Genomic DNA, 27,817 nt, shown 5'->3' on the forward strand with positions numbered 1-27,817 from the left:
TATTAGCTGATGGGATATAGGTGGCAATTATGAATTTATATTTGTTGCAGTTGAGTTGTAATTTTGCAGTAGGATGTCAACATTATTTAAGTAAGTTTAGAATACTAATGCATAGTGGTTGTAGTGTGAAGTTATTCTTAAAAACTGTTACTACTCCACCTCATCTCTCCTCCTTTCTGTCTGAGTATGTTGTAACCTAAAGGGATGATTTTGTAATCCGAGATGTGTGGTTTCAGCCAGGTCTCTGTTAAGATGACTATATGTGGGTGGTAGAGGGAGAGGGTGGCATGCAGCTCTTGAACTTTGACAGCACTTCTGAGATTTAGATTTAGAAGGAGCAAGTCTGAGTTTTTATAAGGTACGTTAAGTATATTTTCTATTTGAGGATTGGATAGAGGGGAATAATCAGGGCCTGGTTTGGATGTATATCTCTGCCTATTATTAGTTTGGTTCCCTATTAGCTGATCAAATATGCATTCTTTCGAATCTCCCCTCATAGCTCCTCAACCCTACCCCCAATTCTCACCCACCCCCAGTGCTCCTACACTTATTCTAGCCATAGGTCCCCTCCCCCATCTCACCCAATCCACTCCCATCTCCTCACTATCCCCTCCCATCCTCCAATACTCTCTCACCCCTCCCCATCGCTAATCCTTAAAGCTCTAGATACACTTCCATACTCCTCCCTCCTACACTGTCACCAATAATCCTATTACATCCTCAACACCTAACCCCCCAACTATTCCATTATACCTAAACCACACCATGTCTCTTCAAACCATTCTCATCCTTTCCCTTAGCCTTCTACTCCTAATACCTCTATACCATGCTACCTCCTATTCCTCTTACAAACTACACCTTCTTTCCTATCCCCTCTTCACCCCACCATCACCCTTAACACACATCATAACTCTGCCACATCTCATATCCACACTATATCCTCCTCCCTAGTGCTTCCAAACCCACTTCTCTGCTTTAAACTAAAACTCCTATCCTCCTCAATGAAACGTCATATTCCCAAAGCACTATTGTACCTCCCACCAAACTCTAGGAGCAAATCCAAACCCCTGCTCTCTCATTCCCATTTAACTGCCTATGCCTAGCAGGAGACATACACCCCAACCCAGGACCTAGTACCAGCAGCAATCCATCTCCTCCCATTACCACCCATACTACCAACCCTAAATACCTCAAGATCTTGACCATCAATGCACAGTGTCTAAGAAACAAATTAGCCCACTTCCACGCTTGGCTATCCCATACCCAACCTGACATAGCAGCTGTCTCTGAGACACGACTAAACCCAACATTTCAGACTCTGAAATGCTAACCCCTGGATTTCAAATGCTTAGACAAGACCACCTAAAAAAGAAGGGTGGAGGAGTAGCCTTAATCTGCTCTAGCCTACTCTCCATATCTCCCTACCAAAACCCTATTCCACAGTTCAACAATGCTGAACTACTAGTCATAGGAAATCTCAAACTAAATAACCAGAAAAGCATTTGTGTTATAGCCCTCTATATCACCCCTGGAAACAACATTAACAAACTTGAGGAAATTCTTCTGTGGGCCTCATATAATATCAAGCTTGAGACATACATCCTAGGAGATTTGAACATTGACTGGACCAAAATTACTGCCAATAACCCCACCATTTCAATCAATCTATGTAATTTCACTCAACTCACAAATGCTATAACCAGACCTAATAAAAATAACTCCCAGGCTCCATACTGGACTGGATCCTTGTGTCCCACCCAAACAAGATCTCCCACACTGGCACCTTGCCAGACTCTATCAATGATCACTTACCAGCCTTCATCCATAGAGCAACTCCCTCTTCTCCTCATCTACACTAATATATCCATAATCGGAATCTCAACAACTTTAACCCTACAACTTTTTCCAGTTCTCTCAAACTGTTAAATCGGGACACTCTAAAAACTCTACTTCTGGACAGTGCTGTCGATTTCTTCAACTCAACCTTTTTAGACACTCTTAACTCCCAAGCCCCTCCCAAGAATAAAATGTATAAAAAACAATTCCACCCCTTGGCTTAGTAAAGATACCACAACACTCATACAACAAAGGGACAAGACCATCGTAATAGGCACCCTGAAACCCTTCTTAAATATAAACAACTCTGCAACTTAACCAAAAAACATATCATACAAGACAAAAAAGCATACTATATCAAACTCCAGTCTAACCACTGCTCTAACCCCAACCATTTCTGGAACTCCATCAACTCACTTCTCAACCCAGGCACCAAAAACAGCCCTTACCCTGACACTAGTAAGTCTGACCCAGAAATAGCTACTCTGTTCAACTCCTTCTTTACTAACTCTGTAGCAGAACTCACTAAAACATTCCCAAACAACACCACCTCCCCCCAAATCAAACCCTCTGCCCAACCTTCCACCTCAGACCTATCCCCAACTCATATATAAAAAAACTTCTCTCTAAGCTTAAGCCTTGCTCCAATGCTCCTGACAATATCCCCTCACTGTTTTTAAGAATTGCAGCAGACAGCATCACCATCCCCATTAGCATACTCCTCAACAGGTCCATGCAAGAATCATATGTTCCCAAACTGTGGTGTGCAGCCTTTATCCTACCCCTCCATAAAGGAGGCAAAAGTAATAAAATCTCCAACTTCCGACCCATAGCGATTCTCTCCCTTATTTAAAAAATGCTTGAGAAATGCATCCACCTCCAGCTCATGCCATTTATTACACATAACCAACTCCTCACCCCAACACAGCATGGGTTGCGTCCTGGCCATGGCACAATAACAGCTCTTCTCTCGTTTCTAGACATCGTAAACCATACCTGTGACTCCTGAGAACTTGTATTCACAGTCCTCCTTGACCTCTGCAAGGCTTTTGACACAGTCTCCCTTACCCACCTTCTTCACCACCTTTCCAATCTTAACCTCTCACAAAACACCATTACCTGGTTCAGCAGCTACCTCTCTGACAGATCTTAGGCAGTAAAATGGAAGACTGGCACCTCAGCCTTCTTTCCCACCCCAACCGGGGTACCCCAGGGATCCATTCTTGGCCCTATGCTCTTCAATATCTTCATTAATGATTTCCATTCAGCCATTCCTAACACTAAGATAGTACAATATGCAGATGACTCAACTTTAGTTTGCTCTGCATCAAACCTCCCTAAGCTCCAAACAAAAACTCAAACTGCCTTCTCAACTACTGAGAACTGGATGCTCCAAAATCACCTCTGTTTGAATGCCAACAAATCGAAGATCCTTGTATTCTCTCCCTCAAAATCTATCCGCCTAGCCAAAACCTCTTTCAAGATTACAAGCCTTGCCAATTCCACTTTAGAAGTTGTTCCTTTTGCTAAACTTCTTGGAGTTACTGTTGATGAACACCTAAAATTCGATACCCATATTCAGCTAAATATAAAGAAAAACCATCAGAAACTTGGCAAGCTGTACAGAAACTCCCACATCCTCTCCCCCTCAACAAGACAAACCCTCGTCACTAATTTCTTACTACCTTCACTAATGTATGGTGCTCCCCTACTAACCAACCTATCTTCCTCCATCTCTTCTAAACTAGAATCATGTTACAATAAAATCTCAAAGTTCGCCACCACTTCCAAATACTCCACTCACCACTGTAAACCTCTCCACTAGCTGCAATGGTTAGAACTCCCAAACTACCTTGACTACCTCCAACTCATCACCACTCACAAGCTTATTTTCAAACCAATTATATGCTCAGCACTAACAAATATTTTAACATTATACACCCCAAACAGAACTCTAAGATCTACCCACCAAAATGTAATCTCTGTTTATAAACCAAACCGTCCCGCTGGTCAGCTTCTCCTATATTTTCCGTCTCCAAAAAATGAAATTCTTTCCCTCCATCTCTAAGAATTTCTGAGAACTCTGAACACTTCAAAACCCAGCTGCATTCTTACCTCTCCCAAAAATGGAAATGCAATTGCACTCCACCTACCTAACCTGCTTAATACATAAATACTTTATAACACACAAAGTTTGTTATTCCTTACACACTATTGATTAACCCTATGTACTGCCTTCATGCTAATAGGTTCATAGGTTTATACTAGGCTATCTGCCCTAAGGCATTCATAAGCCTAGCCCAAAGTTATGTGGCTTATGCCACCCCTTATGTTAGAAATAATGTGCCCATTAGTTTGTTGTGCCTCTGTCCAGCAGTGACACAGAGATGATTCCCGGGGTAAACCTACGATCTCCCATCCACCGGTCAAGATTTCTCTTGAACAGAGCCAGCGAGGTGCTCTGCCTCACATGGACCGGGATTTTATTCCACAGCATGGGGAGTCTCTGGGTGATAAATCTATCCCTCCAGCACGTCCTATTTATATCCGTGCTAAGGTTTAAGTCACTTGCTCTAGTGGTTCTGGTGGATTTGGATTTTTTGAGGTGGAGCATGTCCATTAATTCCGGGTTGGTCATGGCCTTGTATGTCAGGCACAGCTCACCTCTGAGCAGACGGTTTGCAACTGAATAGAGTTGGAGTTTCTTCAGTCTGGCAGTATATGACAGGTTTTGGAGTCCCTTTATCCTTTTGGTGAGGAACTTTTGGGGTCTCTCCAATTGCTGCAGGTGTCGGGTGAGATGCATCCCGAATGGGGCATTGTACTCGATCATTGGTCTGATAAGTGAAGAGTACAGGGGAACAATGACCTCACTTGATCTGGATGTGAATCCCTTCATGATCAGATGGGCAATGTAGAAGGTCTTTCGAACCACTTTAGCAACGTGAGTGTCAAACGAGAGGCCACTGTCAACCTGGGTACCCAGGTCCCTGATAACCTCTTCTGTGCTTAGTGGGTTGCCACCTATATGGTAGCTTGGGGTTACCTTGTTTTTCCCGAAGGGTATGACTATACACTTTTTTGCATTTAACTTCAGGCCATGGCTCTGGCACCAGCTATCAGTTTCCGTGAGACCCCTCTGAAGGATGTCTGTGTCCGATGTACTATCCACTATGGCACCCAGTTTGCAGTCATCCGCAGACTTTGTCAGCCATAGTCCTCCTATGTTTGCCTGTACTTCTGAGAAGTAGATGCTACCTCTATACCACTCTCAGAGGATTTAAACCGCTGTATTAATTTATCTCATGCTAATATTAATGCATAAAGAACTCATCCATGCTGATGTTACTTCTGTATCATTCTCAGATGATTTAAACCTCTGTATTAATTTAACCTTGTACTACTGTTCTCAACCACTAAACATGTAAATATGCTTTACATCCTTCTCCAAGCTGCTGTTTAACTTTTGTTTAGTTTTTGCTATTTTGTATGCAAAATTTGCTTAGTTTGTTTCTGTTTCCACTGTGTATTCATATTATGGAGCTTGTACTATGTATTATTGGAGCGTTTCTCCCTGGGCCTCTACTGAAAATGGGCTCTTTGAGCCCAGTGGACCTCCCCGGTCATCAAACTGGAAATAAATAACTGAATAAATAAAGTCTTGATCGAACTTTATAATGCGAAATGGCAAAATACCGAAGCGGCATATAACCAAATTCTTTCCCTGGGAAAGAAATCGCTTGGCCGCCTTCGGTGTTTTGCTTTCTTTGTTACTGTAGTGCGGTCTTGGAGTTGGTATATTTAAGTAGGGGAATGGGGGGGGCACAGCCCCCCCACATTAGAAATAGTTTGTGGTATGTGTGTGTTCTGAGTGTTTGAGATTGTAAGCTTTCGCTTACATGGGGTCGATGAATCAGCATTCGCTTTTCTAAGCGTTCGGTGATTAATATAGACCCATTAGTTTAGTAGCTACGTATATTAAAATATGCATGATTTTGGAAAAGCGCTTGTGGTATCTAAAGGAGATGTGTTTTGGGGGGGCAGTTAAGATGTGGTATTTTATGTGATATTGGCTCACTGATAGCTGGTGATATTTGTAAGTGATTGGATGTAATTTTGTGACTATGATGGGGTGTGGTTAGCTGGGAATGATGAGCTGTTAAGTTGGCCGCTGTTGTGAGAAGTATAAAAATTATACTATGAAGTCTTAACATTTTGGTTGCAGTACTTTGTATTGGGGTTATACAGTCTATGCTGTAATAATATATACGACCATGTATTTTCGGCTTTCCTTTCCCATGTATCTAACTTCCTAATTCTGATGGGAAGGTTTCTACCCTTTCCCTGCTGAGGTCCAATTCTCTGGGTGCACTTCCCGGTATAAAATGCAGCTGATGCCTGTTCCATTGCTGCTACTTTTGGTTCAGTGATGAGGCATTATTCTACACTACATTCTTCAGACTTTACATGGGGATATTAAAGACATGATCTTGGATGTTCCTCTGGATAACAAAGATCTATTTGGGACAGCTGTTTCTGACTAAAGTCCCTTCAGGATAAGGGTAAAGCCTTGCAGGAACTTAAACATATTTTTGCCTTTCCTATTCCCAAATTCCTGATTAATTATCCTTCAAAGTCTGCCTTTCTTCGTAGTTAAGAAGGGTTTTAGGCGTGTTCCTCCTGCTAAGTCTACTGAGACTCCTCCTTCCTAGAAAACCTCTTTTCAAGATAATCCTGTTTCTATTTGACACTTGGCCATCCCCTCCCCTCGGCCATGTCCCTTTGCCTCTCCTCTTTTATTTATCTCTTCCAGATTGACATCAAGTAATCTCAGAGGTTTGGATGTTATCTGTTATCTGCCAGGGATATTTCATGGTTTGTAAATCCCTTTGCCCCTTTTCAGGTATTCCACTTCCTCCTTGAAAACAACTTCCTCATTTTCCAGGCATTCTGCAATCCCTTTTGAGTCAGGGCACCATTCAGCTTGTTCCACCTGCCCAAGAAGGGAAGGAGTTTTACTCCAGAATGATTTTCATTCCTCAGAAGGAGGGACCATGGAGATAAATTTGGGATCTTTCTCTGCTCAACATCTGTCGCAGTGTGTCTACTTTTCGTATGTTGTATCCACAGACTTTGTTTACTCTTCTTATTCCCCAGGCTTTTTTGGCTTCTGTAGACCTCAAGGATGCATACCTTCACATCTGTATTTACCCTTTGTTCGGGAAATGCTTGTTACACTGTTTCTTCATTGCATTTTTTAGTTCTTTTCTTTGCCCTTTGGCCTTTCTACTGCCCCAAGGGTATTCATCAAATGCCACGCTCCTGTCATTGATTTATGCAGGTTTTGAGGGATACAGATTTTTCCCTGTCTAAATGACCTGCTAATCCAAGCTCCTTTCCGCAGCAGTCTGTTGCAGGATATCCAGTTTACCATTTGTCTTCTACACAGTCTGGAATTCACCATAAACCTCCAGAAGTCAGTCTTGATGTCTTCTTAGGAGTATGTTTTCCTTAGATACAAGCTTCAGACCGTTCCTATGCTGGCATCTCTTCCTGCTCCCAAGGTTCTCTCTCTAACAGCCTTTTTCTATTCTCTTCTTCTTCTGTCATGGCTAGGTAATTTCTCAGTCTTCTGGGATTTATGGCCTCCACTATTCCAATACCCCCTTTCGCCAGATTCCATATGAGGAAATTTTAATCGCAACTCAAATCAGTGTGGCTTCATCATTGCCACTTCTTGGATTTACCTGTTCCTTTTGTTCCTTATATCAAACTTGAGCTTCAGTGACGGATTCATCAACTCTGTCTCAATCCAAGGCTCCTATTCCTCTCATAGGAGCTGTTCACTCACGCCTCAGACATGGGGTGTGGAGCTTCTTGTGCTCCCCCCACAAAGGTTCAGGGACTCTGGCCTCATCACTAGAGGTCAGACCATGTAAACATAACAGAGATGAGAGCTCTGTTTCTGGCTCTGCAAGCTTTTCATTCCATTCTTCATTCCAGGCCCCTCACTGCTTCAGCAATATCACTTTTATGTGGTATGTAAACAAGCAGGGGGTGGGGGGGGGCACAACATCATATCTCCTTTGCTGACTAGCTCTTCAAGACTGGTATGTAGCTATCCAGTATCAATTGACTCTTCAGGTGGTTTACATTCCCTCAGAGCACAATCTCATGGCAGATTCTTTGAGCAAGTCCAGAACACAGGCTCACAAACGGATGCTTCACACAAATGTGTTCCTGGACATTGTCTATCAGTGGGGTATTACTCAGGTAGATATTTTCCCTTCCTGTCTAAACAGACAACTCCCTTTATTCTGTTTGAGTCCCAAGTCCTCTGACTTGGAAACTTGGAAAGTGGACTCTCTGTCGTTTCCTTGGAAGGGAATGTTTCTGTATGCTCCCCCCCCCTGTTTTTTTTATTTCTGTACAAGATCAGGCAGGGCTCTCCCAAAATTTTGCCGGTGACTCCCTTTTGACCCAGACAGCCTTGGGTCCCCCCTTCTTTCTCACATGGCTAGAGACAGTCACCACAAGTTACATCACTGGGTGGATCTTCTCTTACAAGACAAGGGATCTCTTATACATCCTCACCTGTCCACTCTTCAGAAGACACTGTGGGTGATAGTGTTTTGATTCCTTTTAGGCACCGTTTCTCTGAGGACATGCTGTGGTTTCTGCAGAAGGCCAGGTAACTCTCTACCAGAAAATTATATATGTCAAAATGGATGAGATTTTATGTCTGGTACCTCTCACCATCAGGACCGCCTATCTGTGGAGGTTTATTTGGTTCTCTGTTATTTTTATGATCTGCTCTATGCTGGGCTGGCATATTCTTTAGTTAAAGCTTACATATTGGTTATTTATGCTTGTCTGCCCTTGTATTCTCCTCTGGCCTTTTAGTTTGAGGTCAAGCAATTTTTTTAAATGTGTCCCTCATATTAGGCATCCCAGGAAGCCTGTTCTGCCTTCTTGAGACCTCAGTTTAGTACATGCAAAATGCTGAGCCTGCTTCTTCAGTTTCCTTACAGCACTGTACTTGGAAGACTGCTCTTCTTTCAGCTCTTACTTCAAACAACAGAGTATCTGAACTTCAGGGTGTCATGGCTATTCCTCCTTTTTTAGTTTTTACTAGAGACAGGATGTCTCTTTGTACTAATCCATCTATTATGCCTAAAGTGGTTTGAGTTGTCCCTTAATCTATTTATCTTCCTTCCTTTAGTCCTTCTCCAGCAGTTTGCTAGTGAGAAGTTTTCACATCTTGGATCTACATAGACAACTCTGGCATTATTTAGATAAAATAAAGGCAGTTCGTAAGTTTGAGCAGCTTTTTGTTTCTTTTCATCCCAGGACTTTGTGTTTAACTGTTTATAAGTAAATCATGTGTTCCTGGATTACTAAGGTCATTTCTTTTTTATTCTTTTCATGGCAGATGTCTTTCTTCATTTACAAAGTCACATTCTATTAGAGTGGTTGCCTCCTCTGGTGTCTTTTTCAAGGATTTGGATGACAACTCCAGCCTTGAGACTGCTACTTGGTACTTTGTTTATACTTCCAGTGAATATTGCAAACTGGATATTATTTCCAGGCCCAAGGCAGGCTTTGCCAGGGCTGTTCTGCATGGGCTTGTAGAGGGCTGTCCTGTGCCTTCTTCACAAGCTCTTATACTCTCCCTTATGTAAATAATACTGCAACAGTGATATGGAAGGATATAGTGCCATTGCATAAAATCTTAGCAGAACAGTAGATGTTCTTCTTTTCACTGTTGCAGTATTCAGTCCCTCCCTCCTTCCCCCTCTTTTTTGTAGCTCTTGCCCAGTGTTTTTGTTGCTGTCCTGGCCGATGGATCCTTGTTTCCTTTTGCTTCAGCCCTTTTTGTTCCCTTCTGGATGTGCGTGTTCTATTTTATCCCGGAGGATATTCCCTTCCTCCTGGGGCCTTTAAGTTCTCAGTGTTTGCATCTGTATGTCACCTTTATGTCCTATGCCTTGCACAGGAAGCATGTGTGTGATGTACGGCTCCTATAAAGCCTAAAAGGCTTTGGTATACTGTCCGACGCTGGGCTATCCATGGCAAGAGATCCCTTATGTAAAGAATACTGCAGCAGTAAAAAGGACATCTACTGTGATGTTAAGATTTTACACAACTGTACTTTGATGCAGTACATAAACAAAGGGTACCAGATTTTGCCCCTTTGCAGACATGCAATTGCCTGCAAGGTAGCATCTCAGTTCTGTTGACTCTTCTGGTTTCGTATATTCCATCAAAGCAAAACATTGTGAAACAAGCTGTGCAGGATTAAGTCAGACCCTTATTAATGGAAATTATACCAGGGTTCATCCGTAAACTGATCCATCTGTGAAGATTACCTCAAATAGATCTGTTTGCCTCCTTTCAAAACAGACAGTTGAAGAATTTCTGCTCCCAGATCCCCTTACAGACAGGCTTGGAAGACGCATGCTTCTTCATTCCTGTGGATGGGAATGTTATGTGCTTCTTTCCAAACTGAAGACCAGGATCCTTCTAAGATTCTGAAGGACTCTCCCAAGGATATTGGTGGTGGCTCCCTTTTGGCCCAGGCATCAGTTCTCCATTCTTTTGAAAAGGGCCAAGGGCAGTTACTGCAAGCTTCTCCGTAGGCTGGAAGGACTGGTTTCTTGGTACATTCCAGTCTGAAGACCTGTCAGTTGACTGCCTGGATAATAGTGTTTGATACCTTTAGACACCTTTGTTTTCTAAGGAAGTGCAACAGGTATTAAAAAAGTTGAAAAAAAAACGAATCATCTTTGTTCAAGTGGAGGTTTTCTAGTTAGTGCCACTCTAAAAACTAGGACCCTTTCAATGCTCTGTTACCTCTAGTTCTAGGTTATTCTCAGGCCTTTCTTACTCTCCTATTAAGATTCGTCCTTTGGCCGTTTCATATTGTTTGCCTTTAGATCCCATCTTCCTTCCTGTCCTCAAGTCTAGCAGTTTTTAAAGGGGTTTTATATATCCGCCCACATAGAAAACAGGTGGCTTCTTCTTGGGATATTAATTTTATGCTGAAAAAGTTAACACTTCTTCCATTTTAACCAGCTTATCAAGCTATTTGAGATTCTTAACTTGTAAAATTGTGTTGCCCAATGGTCAGACAAACCATTTTAACCATTTTATCCAACGCTAATTCTGTTTTGCTTATTGAGTGTATGATTAACTTTGCCAAAAGTCAGAGCTAGTTTTCTGAACTGAATGAACTTGTTTTTCTTACTGAAATACTGTAAAATAGTGTTACGTGAACAGCTCTTCACCATTCGGAAAAGCAACCCTCAGCGGTAGCATGAAAAAAGTCAAGTTTAGCCAAATCTGCCTGTATTTATGCAGCTTAAATCGGCAGCCAGGTAAAGGCCGACAGTATCCAAACGAGACCAGTCTCCATTAGTTTTGGTTGAAGTCTGACAGTTAAACAGTAAAATGAAAAAAATCCAAACAGTAAACAAGGATAATTCCATGCCACTAGACTAAAATAGCACTTTATTGAGAAAACATTTTCAAATTAAGCATTTATCGGACTCAAAAAAAATTAAAATACACATAGCACACACTTTAAAGCTTCCCTGCAACATCAGCCAGTCAATACAGAAGTAAAAGAAAGAAAACTGCCTCAGACTAGATGTAATACAAATGTTATCAGTGAAACTTAAGCTTCGACAGACATCAAGCTGCAAGTGCCACAAGCTTTCTGCTTGTAACACTTGATTTTTAAGATCATCACCCCACTCTGTACTTTATATATACGTATATGTAAATGTATGAAACATCTGACCTAAAAATGAACACTTTCATATTCCTTACAGACTTTATAAAGCATTTCCTTCATCACCTTTCTTCAGACATTATGTTCCATAACTGTTTCATGCAGCATTTTTTCAGTTTTCCTTTCATAAACTCTTTTACATTTACATGTCACAGTGTAAATCAAAAATATCGTCCTACAATCTCCTTTTCCCCTTAATCTGTGTTTCTAGATGTGTAAGCACAGCAGTTTGGTTTAATTAGTTACATACTTACTACAGCTTTTATATACATGTGTACCTTCATTAATTGTTCTCTTATTAGCATTAGTATGTTTTAAATGATAGTTGTTATTAAACCATTCCGTTAGTTTTTAACTGTGGGCACTCACAAAAATGTTAGCTGTTGTGCTGTTACTACACAGTGCACCCCATTTTCGCCTGATCACATTTTCTGTTGTACTGTATAAACAAATCTCCCTTTTTTTACTTTCTCTTCACAACATTTTTTTGTTTGTTTTTGTGCTAAACGTGGAATGACTTCCCTATTTTCAGCATCATTATCTAGTTTTTTTTTTCTTCATTATCTGGGTTTCTTGTATTTAGTAGCCTATCACATTACACTGTCATGGTTTCCAGAGCATACTGTCTCACTGAATTTTTAAAAAATCCCTAAGAAACATAGCTCTTTGGACATTGTTTGGCATACTGTAAGTGGCAGCTGTTGTAGAGCAACATATTAGTGGCATCTACTGGTTTCCTGTGCAGGTTATTTCCTAGTTTCCTCCACTTGTATGTCAGAGAGCGAGTTAAAGATTGTGTTTAAAAGCATGTGGTTTGCTTTTCTTTTCAAACAAAAAAGAGTTTGATGCATCTTTATGCTTGCAAACATTTGTGTATGAGAAGACAAGTGCTTTTTGATGCCTTAAATTATTAAGTTTTTAAATATTGCTTCTGAACATGGAAGACTAAATGTAATAAGGTGTGTTTATGGCATTAATATTCTTAGGCGGGCAGGGAGCGATTACGTCAATCTGGGTTCCAACTCCAATACTGCTGGATTAGTTTAGGTAAGTAATTGTAAATTTGTGATGTAATTGCCAAACTGTTAAATTAACTGTGTGACAAAAAATTGCATTCGGAAACAGTTGTTTGTTTAATGCATGGTTGCAGAACGACTTTTGGTTTTTGTATAAAAAAGTGTTCACGTGATGCATGCCAACCATTTTTTATACCAAAAAAAAGGTAATTTCATACCTTTAGACAGCATCTTTAATAACATTCCCTCAAAATGTCGATTGAATATTCCACACTGAATTCTTTTGTGCTAAAAATAAAAAAAAAAAATGTTTTTATAATTTTCTTACAATAGCCATTGAACTCCACTCCAGCGGACAGTGCCTAATCCTAAATAAAAAGGAAAATGTAGAATTCCTGATTATGCTTTTTCTGCAGTTTAGGTTTTCCAAATGCTAACAGTAGTTTCATCATGAAAGAAAAAGAAAATCACTTCAGGTTCAGTGGTCCATGGAGATTAGTTTTTTTTTTTCCTTTCTGTTAAACCAAGCTTTTATGTGACACAGCAGAAAATTCAATTCCATCATGTGCTGATTCTGCTTTTGATAGAAAGGAATGTGTGTGAAAATAGTTCCGTGGGTCTGTATACAGCTGCATCGTTACTAAAAAGAACACTTAATTGTCCTTTGTTCTGCGAAGAAAACATACATCATTTGACAGAATGAAGTTTAGTCCTTCCAAGTTATGACAGGCAACACATCAGATCTTCAGGGATTTGGCTAGGAAATAGCCTAAAAGAATCAGTAAGATGCATGACTAAAGTAAAGATTGAGTCATTTTTATATATACAGTGGATATAAAAAGTGTGCACACCCCTGTTGAAATGCCAAGTTTGTGTGATATAAAAAAAAATGAGACCACAATAAATCATTTCAAAGCTTTTCCCACCTTTAGTGTGACCTATAACCTGTCCAGTTCAATTGAAAAACAAAGAAATCTGTTAGGGGAAAAATATAAAAAATAAAAAACATACAGTAAGCTGGTTGCATAAGTGTGCACACACTTAAACTAATACTTTGTTGAAACACCTTTTGATTTAATTACAGCATTTAGTCTTCTTGGGTGCACACCTGCCATCAATTAAACAGACTCTGATTAACCTCAAATAAAGTTCAGCTGTCCTAGTAGGATTTTCCTGACATTTACTTAGTTGCCTGCTACAGCAAAAGACATGGTTTGCAGAGAACTTACAAAGCATCACAGGGATCTCATTGTTGAAAGGTATCATTCAGGAGAAGGGTACAAAAAAATTTCCACAGCATTGGATATACCATGGAACACAGTGAAGACAGTCATCAAAAAATGGAGAAAATATGGGGCAACAGTGACGTTGCAAAGAACTGGACGTCCTTCCAAAACTGATGAAAAGACAAGAAGAAAACTGGAAGGAGCTGCAGGAATTTCTGTCAAGTACTGATTGTGTGCTACATGTGACAACAATCTCCCGTATTCTCCATATGTCTGGGCTATGGGGTAGGGTTGCAAGACGGAAGTCTTTTCTTACACAAAAGAACATCCAGGCCTAGCTAAAATTTGAAAAACAGTACATCAAGTCTCCCAAAAACATGTGGGAAAATGTGTTATGGTCTGATGAGACCAAAGTTGAACTTTCAGGCCACAATTCTAGAAGGTACGTTTGGCACAAAAACAACACTTTAATCACCAAAAGAACACCATCCCCACGGTGAAGCATGGTGGTGGCAGTATCATGCTTTGGAGTTGCTTTTCTTCTGCTGGAACTGGGGCTTTAGTCAAGTTGGAGGGAATTATGAACAGTTCCAAATACCAGTCACTTGGCCCAAAACCTTCAGTTGTCTGCTAGAAAGCTGAAGATGAAGAATTTCAACTTTCAACCTGACAGTGACCCCAAGCATACATCCAAATCAACAAAAGAATGGCTTCACCAGAAGAAAATTAAAGTTTTGGAATCGCCCAGCCAGAGCCCAGACCTAAATCTAATAGAAAATCTGTGGGGTGACCTGAACAGGGCTGTGCACAAGAGATGCCCTTGTAATCTTACAGATTTGGAGCACGTTTGCAAGGAAGAGTGGGCAAATATTGCCAAGTCAAGATGTGCCATGCTGATAGACTCCTACCCAAGAAGACTGAATGCTGTAATTAAATCAAAAGGTGCTTCAACAAAGTATTAGTGTAAGGGTGTGTACACTTATGCAACCAGCTTATTGTACATTTTTTATTTTTTATATTTTTCCTCTAACAGATTTGTTTTTCATTTGAATTGTACAGGTTATAGGTCACATTAAAGGTGGGAAAAGTTTTGAAATGATTTATTGTGGTCTCATTTTTTTATATCACACAAACCTGGCATTTTAACAGGTGTGTACACGTTTTATATCCACTGTAGAAAATTATATGATGCAAGTTACATCAGGGAGTTGAATTATATATTTAAGTGCATATTCAGTCTTCCGTATATAATTTTTCACCTCTTGAATATGCGTTTCAAGTGTTTCCAGTGGATGTCCCAGCAGACGTTTTGAAGGCAGATAAAAGCAAGATGCAGGATGGAGGTATGATTACAGTGTCATGAAATAGATTACTTCAAATGAGTTGGAAAGCCTTAATGCTCCTTTTTCCTAGTTATATTATGAAGCTGTGCAAAGAGTGCATCTGTCTTACATAAATAAAAAGAAAATGGAGAGTTTGTGCACTGCTTTGTGTAAAGATATTGCTAACCCCTGTTTAATGTTTGTATTGCCTATTGTAGATAACACAGGAATACTGGAGGAATAGATAGACTTGGAAGTAGTAAAACAAACCTTTTTTAAGAGCAGCTAAGATTTAGCCTTCATTGGAGTAATTGGATTTAGATTCAGCAGTCTTTTGAGCAGCCTTTTTTAAATGGAATTTGACGGGTTGAGTGAGAATGTGAGACATTTAGGCTTAATAGACCTAATAGGTGTTGTACTCCTTTAGGGGCGGCTGTATTATTGAAAACAGTGGGCGAGTGTCCCATAGAAAAGCACTTGGTCAAGTAAAGCAAGAAGAACGTTGTGGGCCCTGGATCATGATAAAGTAAAGCAAGATTGGAGTACAGTGTTGGCAAAAGATGTAGAAGCAACTACTTGATGAGTCAGTTACTAAGTGATACCACACAGTTTAGATAGTTTAGGATTTTTGCCAAAAGTGTTTCCATAAATACTTCTGTGTTCCACACACAAAGTTTGAGAAAGCTGTTCTCAATACTAATTTCCTATTTTAGAGATGTGGAGAGGGGGTACTCTGTACGTGACAACATGGCCTGATGTCCTTTACCTTCTTCCCCACAAGTGGGTCTCTTATCCAATCCGACTCAGACACATATACAAGACTTTGGATCCAAATGTCAAGCTCCTTCCTCTACCCATAGTACACTAGTCCATCCCCAACTCCATAGATCTCATTTGCCGCCATTGCTACAAGACACAATTCTGGATCTCGAGCAGTGAGAGCTACTTTTCTTAGTATTTTCTTGTTAACCTTCAATAGTTTTTACTATTTAAATATAATACCTGTTTCTTTCTGTCCTCCTCTCTCTTGTTGCCTTTAGATGGGCGTTGGCACTAGGGTTCAATTTTTCCTGTCTCCCTACCATTATTCCTGCCTCTCGTGCCCTTTTGGCACTTATTCCATATCTTTTTAACTTTTATAGATTAAACTACTACATATAAAAAAAATTGTGTGTTCGATTATCCTCCTTTGTATAACTTCTTTAGTGTGAGAGAGTGGGTTATCTATAGTATGTAGCTCATGCATCTTTAATCTTTAAAGTTGCTCTGTTCTTCATACAGCTTTTTCTAGTAGTTATAGTTATAATTATGTCTGAGAAACCCGCCAACTTTAAGAAATGCACTTCTTGTGGGCATAACATCCCAAATTCTGATGCCCACAAGAAGTGTATCTACTGCCTGAGGCCCAATCATCTCAGATCCACTTTTGTGATATGCTCCACATTTAACCCCAGGGCCCTTTCCAATCGGCACAATAAACTCATTCTCAAAGACTTGGTTCCAGCTTCTTCTACTTCTGGTGCTCAACCCCCCTCTAAAACTTCTCAAGGCTCCACAGATTCCAAGAAAAGAGCCCTCCAGAAGTCTCTGAGGGCCTTGTCGGAGCATCCTGAGAAACGCAGCAAGCTTCGGATCTGAAGACCACGGCTTCTATCGCAGATCCACAGGCCTCATTGGATCTGGCAGCCATAATTACTCTCACCAGCTCTCCCTTATCCTCCTCTGATCCCAGACCATCAGATCTGACAGCTAGGATCCGGTCTCTGGAGTTTGTATTAAAGCCAGTTTCTCCAGCTTTGCCACCCTGCCTGTTTCAAACCCCAAAGAAACAGTGTAGGCCTGCATCCTCAGCTTCATCCAGGTCTTCAGAGGGCCTGACAGAGGCATATATGGGCAGGATGATGCAGATATTTCTTAGGGCTCAGAATCTAGATGGGCGTCCTGGCAACTCCATTCCCTCTTGGATCCACATGTGCACCTGCCCAACCAACATTGTCTCTTGCTGCAGTAAGACCTGTGGAATTGGGGTCTGATCTGAGAAAAGCTCCCTTCGTCGACTCCGGTAGTTTCCCTGACCAGCCATGCTCCGATACAGTTGGAACAAAGCAGGTCTTCAATCCGGGAGGTTGGTGCCGAGTCCGAGGGGTTGGGTTTGGCTCCTACATTGTCGAATCCATCCCTCCCTTTGGTGCATCAGCTCTTGACAGCTCGTCTGATTCTCTCTAGAGGTCTCGGATCCATGGTTTGCCCCGACCTCTCCTCCTCTGCTGCCTGGGCTTAGAGGAAGGGAGGTATCCCTGAGTCTGTCAGCCATCCTCTCATATCTCAGATCCTACCTCTCACCCCTCTTCGGGTCAGAGCGCTGAGCCCATCATTCCTGCTCCTCAAAGTCAGCCAGTTCCTGGAAGCCTTTACACTCATTCCCCTGAGATCCCTCCCTTCTTCCAACACCTCCCTAGAACACCCCATGGAAGAGGTACCTCAGAAGAAAACATACAAATGGAGGCACATAGACTCCCCTATGGAGTCTGTCATGGAAGACACCGATTTTAATGAGGGAGAAGGATTCCCCCTAGTCACTGCCTAACGATGTCTCCTTTGAGAACATCCTGGAAATCCTTGAACAGAAGGTCAACTGGTCTTCCCAAGCTTCTCCATCTGATTCTTCTGAGGCATCAGTGTTCCTGGAGGCTTTTGGGAATGGCCCATCTATATTTTGGGTGACCAACCCCCCTCCCCCCCAGACACACACACACAGATGAACTTATTAATCTAGTTTCCTGTCAGGCTTGGAAGGTACCAGATATTGTCAAGCCCATCCCTAAGAGCCCGGATAAATTCTTAGCTCCTCCTTCAAACAAACCTCACTAGAGCAACGGTGCCCCTGTTGATGGCATAGTTGTGGCAGCAGCCACTAAGAAGAAGCTAGTTCAGCAAAGCTCATCTGTCCATCCACCAAACAGGGAGTCCGGAGTGATGGACAGATTTGGAAAGCGCATTTACGCATCAGCCACATTCGCACTGAAGTTGTTAAATTATCCGGCACATTTTACTCACTCACTCACAGAGAGATTAGATCAAGGAGTTTTCAAACTCTCTCACTGAATCCATGTCTGTGGAGGATCTCAAGAAGGATTCCCCCCCAGATGGCTACTTTTTCATCTATTGCCAATTTGTTGATGAGGCTGATCTCCCATACAGCAGCCGGTTCAAGCATAGCCATTAGGAGACATGCCTATGTGACTTTGTGGAGCCCTTCAAGATGTCTTTTGTTAATGCTCCCTTTGATGGCTCCACCTTGTTTGGACCATCAGTGAAAGACATGCTCACCCGCAGCAAGCAGGAGGGAAATACCCTGTCTGCCACTGGAATCAAGTTTTCTGCCCCTCAGCGGTCATTCTCTAGGAACCAACAAGGTGGTAAGCAAATGTGGTTTCAGAAATCTTAAGGACCTGTTCAGGACTTGCGTGGAGGTACTTCCTCCAGAGGCAGAGGATTAGGTTTCAGTGGCAGATGTCGCCCCAGAGGCAGACAGGGTCTGCAAAACTAGGGCTTCAGAGACTCCTTCTCTGATAGACCCTGTCAGCGCTCCTGAAGCGTTGTCCAATTGTCGATCTCTGGAGGTAGTCGGGGGTCATTTTTCCTTGCACTTGAATACTTGGCCAAATATCACAAAAAAATATGCGGGTGCTACAAATCATATCCAGAGGTTACTACATACCCTTTCCATTCCACTTCCTGTCCAAAGGAAGAAACTCCCTGACATTCCACCCAGTAAGAGGGAGTATGCGGCCCAAGAAATTCAAAAGCTGCTACAAAAAGAGAGTCATCCAGGAGGTCCCACCCAAACAGGTAGGATTCTGAACTTACTGACACTTCTCTTTAGTGCCAAAGAAAACGGGGGACCCGAGATAAATTTTAATCAGTATGTAAAAAAGTCAAAGTTCTGAATGGTTACGGTTCAGTCCATCCTTCCTCTTCTACACAAGGCAATTGGATATGTTGTCTACATCTCCAGGACGCATACTGTCACATCAAAATAGACAGGGTGTCCAGGAGACGCCTGCGCTTTCAGCTGGGGGCCAGTCACTACCAATTCAGAACACTGTCATTTGGTTCATGACATCCCCCAGGGTGTTCAAATGCATGACAGTCCTAGCAGCTCACTTGAGACTCAAAGGATTCCAGGTGTTTCCCTAGCTGGTTGATTGGCTTCTCACCACTCCAACCAGGCATCAGCTTCTACAAAGAGATTATGTGCTTCAGATCTCCAACTCCCTAGGCATTACAGTAAACCTTGCCAAATCAAAGCTGACTCCTGTAAGACTCTGGAATTTATAAGAACTCAACTGCAATTTATAGGATCTCAGCTGGATATTACGACTCAAATGGCATCATTACCTCTTCCCTGCATCACGTCTTTGAGAAATTGGGTAAGGGACTTAATGTCTCATCCATCCCCTCCAGCAAAACTAGTGTTACAAGCTGTTGAGTCACTGTCAGCTATCATTCTTCTAGTTCCTCTAGCCAGATTTTTTTATGCGAATCCTTCAGTGGACAGTGGTGGTTCAGTGGTCCATTCTTTACCAGCCTCTATCATTTCCCATAAAATTAATTCCAGTTTGCAACATCATGTTTGCTGGTGGATCCAGTCAGACAACCTCTTTCTGGGCAGGCCATTCACTCTTCCTCCCCCAGTAGTTACAATTGCCACAGACGCTTCCCAACTGGGGTGGGGGGCATTTCATGGGAAAGATGGTCCAAGGCACATGGGGCCCCTCGGAAACCAAGTTGCACATCAGTGTCTTAGAGATGAGAGCAGTCCTCCTAATGTTGCAAGCCTTTCAGGGCATTCTCTCTTTAAGGATCATTGCAATTAACACAGACAACATGTCGGTAGTCTGGTACATCAACAAACAAGGAGGATCCCATTCCTACCCATTGTGCAGAGAGACCATGATAGTCTGTGAGTGGGTGGCCTCTTCAGACCGCTTTCTTATTGCAATGCACATACCGGGAAAGCCACCGCACTGGCAGACAGACTCAACAGGTCAATTCTGATTCCTTATGAGTGGTCCCTCAGTCAAACAGTAATGACTGTGATCTTCAGTCACTGGGGCCAGCCTTGCTGCGACCTTTTTGCCTCTCTCTTCAACAAGTGCAGCAAGTACTTCGCTCTGATCCCCCTTCCAGAGGAGTCATCGAGGGATGTTCTGATTTCACAGTTGGCTGCAGGGTCTCATCTATGCTTATCCCCCCTCTTCCTCTGATTCTGAAGTTCTTAAATAAAGCAAGCAGGCTGAAGAGCTCAGTTATCCTCATTGCCCCCCTTCTGGCCTCATCAGGTAAGGTTTCCCCTTCTTCTGATCTCACTCAAAATATCCTCCATGGATACTGGAACCCACTCAGGATCCCCTATCTCATCCATCAAGAGTCCAACATCCCAATCTCCACGCCCTCAAGCTGTCCACATGATTTCTCCATTTCCAGTAGTAGTCAGACTGTCCATGCTCACTTCCCCAGTTTGAGACATTACATTAGCCTTCCGGAAGGCCTCCATCAAGAAAGTCTACAGAAGCAAATGGAAAAGGTTCTCTATATGGGCTTCCAAACAAAATATTGACCCCCTTTTTGGCACCTATTTCGGCCATTCTTTTTCTCACTACCCTTTTTCAGGAAGGGGCTAGCTTTTCTGCTATTAAATTTCAAATGGCTGCCATTTCCAACTTCCACGCAGAAAAAAAAGTCATTCTTTCTGGTATCTTCCAGGTTATGTAAAGTTTTCATGAACAAAGTTTTCCTCCTCAGACCTCCAATAAAGGATTCCTCCCCTCCTTGGGATCTGACGAAGGTCCTTCAGAGATTAACTAAGAAACCCTTTGAACCGCTAGACAAGTGTGATATGAAGTTTCTTTCTTAGAAAATTATTTTTCTAGTAGCTATAACTTCAGCTAAAAGAATTTCTGAGCTCCAAGCTTTATCGTATAAACCCCCCTTTTTCTTTCCTATGCAATTTGCTCCTACCCTTTTCTAAGGATCGTACTTCCAGAAAGAATGACTTGTTTTCTGCGTGGATGTTGGAAATGGCAGCCATTTGAAGTTTAATAGCAATGTATTGTGTGTCAGGGTGTCCCTACAGACCCAGCCGTCTTTTCTGCCTCAAGTGGCTACAGAGACTAACATCAACTAGTCCATTCAGTTACCAGTTTTCTTTCCGAATTTTACTAACAAAGGCGAATATATGTTTCACCTTCTTGATGTCTGCAGACAGTTATGTTTTTAGCATTTCAGAGTAGACCAGTGCAGGAATTCTGATCAGCTGTTTGTATCCTTTTTCCCTAATCATTTGGGTCAAGCAGTTTCCAAAATGACTCTAGCCAAATGGATTACTGATTGTATTTCATTGATTTATTCTAAAAAAGGTTTGTAATTGCCTTACCCGCCTATAGCTCATTTGACTTGATCCATGGCTGTAGAACTTCCATTGACTATATCTGCTCTGCAGCCATTTGGTCCAAGACTCATACCTTTGTTACACATTACAAATTAGACATTCCCTCTAGAAGCAGATCTTCCTTTTGTTCAACAGGGCTCTGGCATGTCCTTCCTGGAGGGCCTCCCGAGAGATACGTAGCTGTTTACTCTGACCCATTTGTGAGGAAGAATGACGATGACAACATCAGATTTAGAACTTATGTACTTACCATAACTTGGCATCTCTCCATTTTCATTCTTCCTCACCTTCCCTCCCAGCCATCTCCCGACCCTGTCTTTTCTAGAAGGATCTTTGGATGATTTTTTTTGGAACCCTCATGTTCCTGGTTTGAGCCTCAGTCTTTTCTTGTGTCTATTCTGTCTGTATAACACACTGGACAGTAAGGCAACAAAGTCAGTCTGAGGAGTTGGGGATGGAATAGTGCATTATGGGTAGAGGGAAGAGCTTGAGATTTGGATCTGAAGTCTTGTATATGCGACCAAGTTGGATCTGAAGATCAGATCCTAGACCCATTCATGAGGAAGAATGAAAATGGACAACACAGATGCCAAGTTTTATGGTAAGTATATAACTTCCAATTGTTTAGACATGTTCAGGCTTAAATACTTTGAAGAATGTCTTGGAAAATGTACTAAACGAAGTAGTTTAAAAGAATAAGAAGTGTGCTGCAATGTCATTGTTATTGAGTTATGACAGGAATTTAGATTGCTACATTGTATGTTTTCATTTATTATATGTATATGTTTATATCCTTGTCTGTCACACACATATATGGTTGCCATGTTGCGTGCATGGCTCTCGACAGGTGTTTTAGGTGTCACAAGCTCTTGTCCACACTGTTTAGTGATTATATGAGTATTTCAGTCACACAGCAGTGTGTGTGGCGCATTGTGTGGTGTTTTCCTTTGACCGCAGTTATGCAAAGCCCTACTGTATATAAGTTAGGGTAGTATGGAGCAAAGCCCCACCCCCTGTGTGATGCTTTTAGAATGGTGGCTGTGGTGTTCTGTTTTAATGCAGGATTTTTCTTAGGTGCATTGACAGTTTTTTTGTAGATGCATTGTTTGTCATATGTGTAAGTACAGTCAAGTGCTTTAGTTATACATTTTCCAGACAGCTTGTTTTTGGTTTATCCATCACAAAAGTAAACTCTTAGAAAGGGAATGTTTTTCCAGTTGGGTGTGAGTAGTGTTTTTTAGTCAATGGTGGGCAGTCACTGATTCAACAGTGAGGTCTGACTCAGTTGTTAGTTATTTCAAAGAATGCTAATGTACTTCACATTTATATATATATATATATATATATATAAAAACACACACACACACACACACACACACATATATATATATATAAAATATGCATACACACCAGTACACACACATATATATGTACATCCACAGACATACATTCATTTATACACGAATGTGTGCCTATATGAGTCTTAAACCTCCTGCATGTTAGTATGTGAAGTACCAGTGAAGAATGGTTTTCTTTTGACAACGACGTATTTGAAGCCTTTTAGTCCCTACAGTTGTGGTCTTCCACATAGTCAAAAAGACCCCCCTCAGCTTTAGATCCTCTGATTTGGACTTTGATGTGTAGGAGGTGGGCTTGGATTATGTCTCAGAGGTTTATCCTAGGAAAATTGAGAATCTGAGTCAGAAGAAAATGGCTTCTGCTTTCCCAGTGTAAAAAGTATTCTTTTCTGAAACTATTAGCAAAATGAAGGCGTTATTTAAGTGGGAATAAAAGAAAATTTCTTAGACCCAGCAAATATGTTATGAGTTATTACAGGTAAATTCTCAGAAACTAGTGGCTATTCCCCCAGCTTTCGTGGCCTTGTAAGATGTCTTTAATGCAGTCAGCAGTTCTCCTGGTAGCCATCTTCCAGCCTGCAGGAAATCTGACAAATTATACAGGATTCCTCAGTTCCACAAGTTCATCTTTAAGAATCCTAATGCAGATCCTTCTGTTGTTTCCCCTCTCAAAATCTTACTCTCTCTTCTTATCTCCCCTCTTAGAACACAGCCAATAGTGTAATGCACAGTGACAATGGTAACTGAAAATGTTGAAACCCTGGTCAATCTGTCTGCACTTCAAGTGCTCTAGCATCCTATTCAGACACCTGATCATCTGAAATCACCTTGCCAAAACAGCCCTCCCAGCAACAATTAACCTCTCTAACTTGTATGTTAACCCAGGTTACTCTGCACCAGTTGTTAATAACAAGGCAAGTGTCCCGTTCATTACTGATGTCTGCTGACTGCACTATATTTCTCTCTACTCCTGCCTCCACACTGTCCCCTTCTCCCTGTCTTCCTAGTTCTTAACATTCCTCTGTAACCTTAGGTCACCCATATCTGTAACTGCTTTACTTCATAGGCTTCCCTGTACCTATTCTCCTATCTCCTCATCTCAGTCTTCCCCACTGCTAATCTGCAAACTTCTCTTCTCTGCCTTTGCTATCATACTTACAATCACTAAACTTAACCCTCTGGGCTTCACTGATTGTTTTTCTTGTAAAGAGTCAAGACCCGGCCACTCCATTCACCGTTCTTACACTCTGGCTTACTCCGCTCCTCTACCCTACCCCCATTCCCACCCACCTCTGCATCAATTTCCTTTATAGCTATCCAGATTTACCACATCCATCTTCCACTCCCTTAACCATTAGCTTTCACCAAACAGACTCTACCTGTCCTCCCTCAGCCCCTTCCTCCATCAGTCACGCTATTTCACACCTCCCACACACATTCTTTAACTGCATCCCCCCATTTACTACTTCTCATTCTTCCTCCTGTCACTTACACAACACCTTCACCCTTTTACTCCTAACCCATCACCATGCTTCTCCTTCACCAAGCATTATTTCTAGTTCTCATCCTATCCTACCTCACTTCTTATCACACAACTTAAACTTCATCCCACCTCCCCTACATCCTTAGTTAACAGGTACCTTTACATACTACTCCTCTCCCATATCGCCCACCCTCTTTTCCTGTAGTGAACACACCCTCCGCAAAATCATATTCCTTCAAAAAACCACTGTACATCATAAAAACAAACCAACATTCCTCACTCTTCACCCCAATTCATCACTCATACTCCACTTTAGTAACACCTTTCATCTCTCAGAAGACATTCACCCTAATCCAGGCCCCCACAACATCTCCCCTACTCCCAGCAGCTCTACTGAAACATCCCAGCAATTACTAAGCCCTCATCTCAAACAGCTCTCCTTTTACTCCATCAACATCTACAGTATACTCAGCTGAATTCCACTCTTGGATATCTCAATACTCCCCTAAGATAATCTGTCTCTGAAACTTGGCTAAAAACACAGGCAATGAATTTCTCCCCCCGGCTATAACATCATACGCCTCAACAGGACACACAAAAAAAAGGTGGAGGCATTGCCATTATGTACTCTGACCTTATTACCTTATCACCCCTAACCAACCCTCCCCTCTTTTTTCCCAGCATAACTCATCATTGTTAATTGTAAGGTCAATAACCACAAGACTATAACTATAGCTGCCATCTGTATACCACCTGGAGACAACAGACCCTTACTAGAACAGATCCTACACTGGATGGCTGACACTATTACCAGTAAGGCTATCATATTAGGTTACATTAATATTAACTGGCTTGCCCGTAGCTCTGACTCCTCTTCCGCCAGCATAAACCTATATGGCTGTACTCAGCTTATCTCCTCTTCCACTTTTCTTCATAAACCCACAAACTGCAGCTCCATCCTGGACTGGATTCTTGTCTTTCATCCTAACCTCTGTCACAACCCCAAATCTCTGCCGGATGCTATCAGTGGTCACTTTCCAATATGCGTCCTAAGATTCCGTCCCCTCCTCAATAGACCCCATAAGTTTAAAGAATCCCAAAAGTTAACCAGTTTCAACCCTGAGACTTTCAATAACAATCTCTTCGCTATCAACTAGTCCTTTCTCTCTGACCTCTCTCTTGATGATGCCGTTGACCAATTCAACTCTATCTTCTTACACACTCTGAACTCCCTAGCTCCTCCCAGAACTGTTAGAGTCAAATCACACTGCTCACCCTGACTCACCAAGATGACCCAGTCTGTCTTGCAAAACAGGTTCCACTTGGAAACTCTGGCAAAAAACAAATCTCTAGTACACTACCAAAAATATAGAGAACTCCGTATCCTGGCCAAAAAGCACATAAACATCAGTAAAAGAAACTTCTACCACACAGCCGTAACCACACAACCTAGAAATCCCCCAAAATTCTGGCATACAGTCAACCAAATTCTCCACCCCGGAAACCCCTCTACACCTAACCCCTGCCCTAATAACTCACCCTAAGAAACTGCTTCTAATTTCAATATTTACTTTATCTGTATCTATGCCATATTCGAACTCATGCCTACTTACCAACTCTTCCAATTTTTACCACACCCACAACAAAACTCCCCATTCTCACCAAGTCCCATTCCCACTAGCTACATTAAAAAGTTTCTTTCCAAACTTAAGCCCTGCTCCCCATCAGCTGACAACCTACCTTCACTCTTCCTGAAGACAGCTGCCAACTCCATTGCATACCCAGTATCCATCCTCATTAATTCCTCAATCCACAAATCCACCGTCCCAACTCTTTGGAAAGAAATTTCACATCATACCTATCCAAAAAAGGCGGGAACTCTGTAGAACTCTCTAATTGCCACCCAATTGACATACTCTCTCCACTCTCCAAAATTCTGGCGCACTGTGTCCATAAACAAGTCATGTCTTATCTGATGCTAGAAAACCTCATCACCCCTACGTAGCATGGTTTTCATCCCCACCACAGCACCGTTACCACTCTCATCTCCTGTACAAACTCCATCTCCCTAGCCAGAGACAATAATAATTTAGTCTTCTGCCTTTTCTCAGATCTCTCCAAAGCCTTTGGCACTGTCTCCCACTCCATCCTCTTTTAGAAACTAACTCTTCCCCACAACTATTTCCTGGTTTACCAGCTACCTCACTAACAGACAGCAATAAGTCAAATGGCTTTCAGTCCTTTCTCCCTGTAAAAATGGGTGTCCCACAAGGCTGCATTTTTGACCCCTTCTTTTTAACATATTTACTAACCAGCTCCACACACACACGGACTACTCCACCATCATCACAATTGCTGACAAATCCATCTGATCTGCTTTCACTTACTCAAACCTCCTTTAACCTCACTGAAACTTGGCTAGATTACCACCATCTTATACTTAACCCAAAAAAGACAAAACTCCTCCAGTTCCTACCCAAATCTGTCCACCATCTTAAATCCTCTTTCACTTCTAAGTTGGGAACTGCTGATTGAGGACTTAGTGTCTGTTATTCTAAAAGTGTATTAATTCTGGTTTAAGCACTTGGGCTTCAGGCCAGTTATTTTACATTAAGAGGGTTTGTGGTCTGCACTCTTGTGGGAGGAGAGGCTGGACTCTGCCCTTCTGAGTTGGGAATTTCTGGTTAAAGGCTTATAGTGCCTGCATATTTGAACTGCTTCTTACTGAAATTGGTACACCTTGTTTGCTGTAGCATAGACTAGATCCAGGCCTGCTGAATCTAGCTTTGTTTGTATGCTTGTTGTTTGTTTGCTTGTTATTTCCCTGAAACGCTAATTCCACCTAAAACGCAGCTTTTCAGCTCTTCTGTGGATCCCTAGTGATATCTGCATTGCTTACTGTACTTATTTCCTTGTTTCACTTGAAAGAAAGTTACTGTTTGTCGCTTTTGCATTTAAGTTACCTGTAACACATTGCATTTAAGTTACCTGGCACTTGCTCACTAAAGCAATTATATAAGTCAGCACTAAAAAATTAAAAGCACTACACCCTCACAAACTCCCCTTGAGTACCTTGTTCCCCATTGGCCCTTTTTCCAATTATAAAGGAATTCCCAATACTATTCTAGCATGTCCAAAGGTCAGTTGTCAATCTCCTCTCCGGTCCAGCTGGTGAATCTGGGAATCTTGAGGCAATGTTACAACTGTCTCATGTACACAGACAACCCTCTCCTCCTCCCAACAAATTCCAACACATGTGAGAGATGCAACCATATAGCCAAACTGGAGGCTAAGCTCTCTCAACTCAGTACTGGCGTAACCAGTCAGGA

At 41.8% G+C, this 27,817-nt stretch overlaps 1 protein-coding gene across 2 annotated transcripts in view; it reads left to right on the forward strand.

Annotated features, from left to right (window-relative positions):
- Nucleotides 1-27,817, forward strand: part of PSMF1 (proteasome inhibitor subunit 1) — a 1,027,177-nt gene that overhangs the window by 840,012 nt on the left and 159,348 nt on the right. The window contains exon 6 of one of the 2 annotated variants that reach the window (XM_044090428.1): nt 12,616-12,676. The exons of the other annotated variant lie outside the window; for it this stretch is intronic. Coding sequence (XP_043946363.1) covers nt 12,616-12,676 — 61 coding nt within the window. The remainder of the gene's footprint in view (nt 1-12,615; nt 12,677-27,817) is intronic. 2 annotated transcript variants of the gene reach the window in all.

The sequence above is a fragment of the Protopterus annectens genome, chromosome 12.part0, assembly GCF_019279795.1.
Source record: "Protopterus annectens isolate FY-2018-M chromosome 12.part0, PAN1.0, whole genome shotgun sequence".
NCBI lineage: Eukaryota > Metazoa > Chordata > Ceratodontiformes > Protopteridae > Protopterus > Protopterus annectens.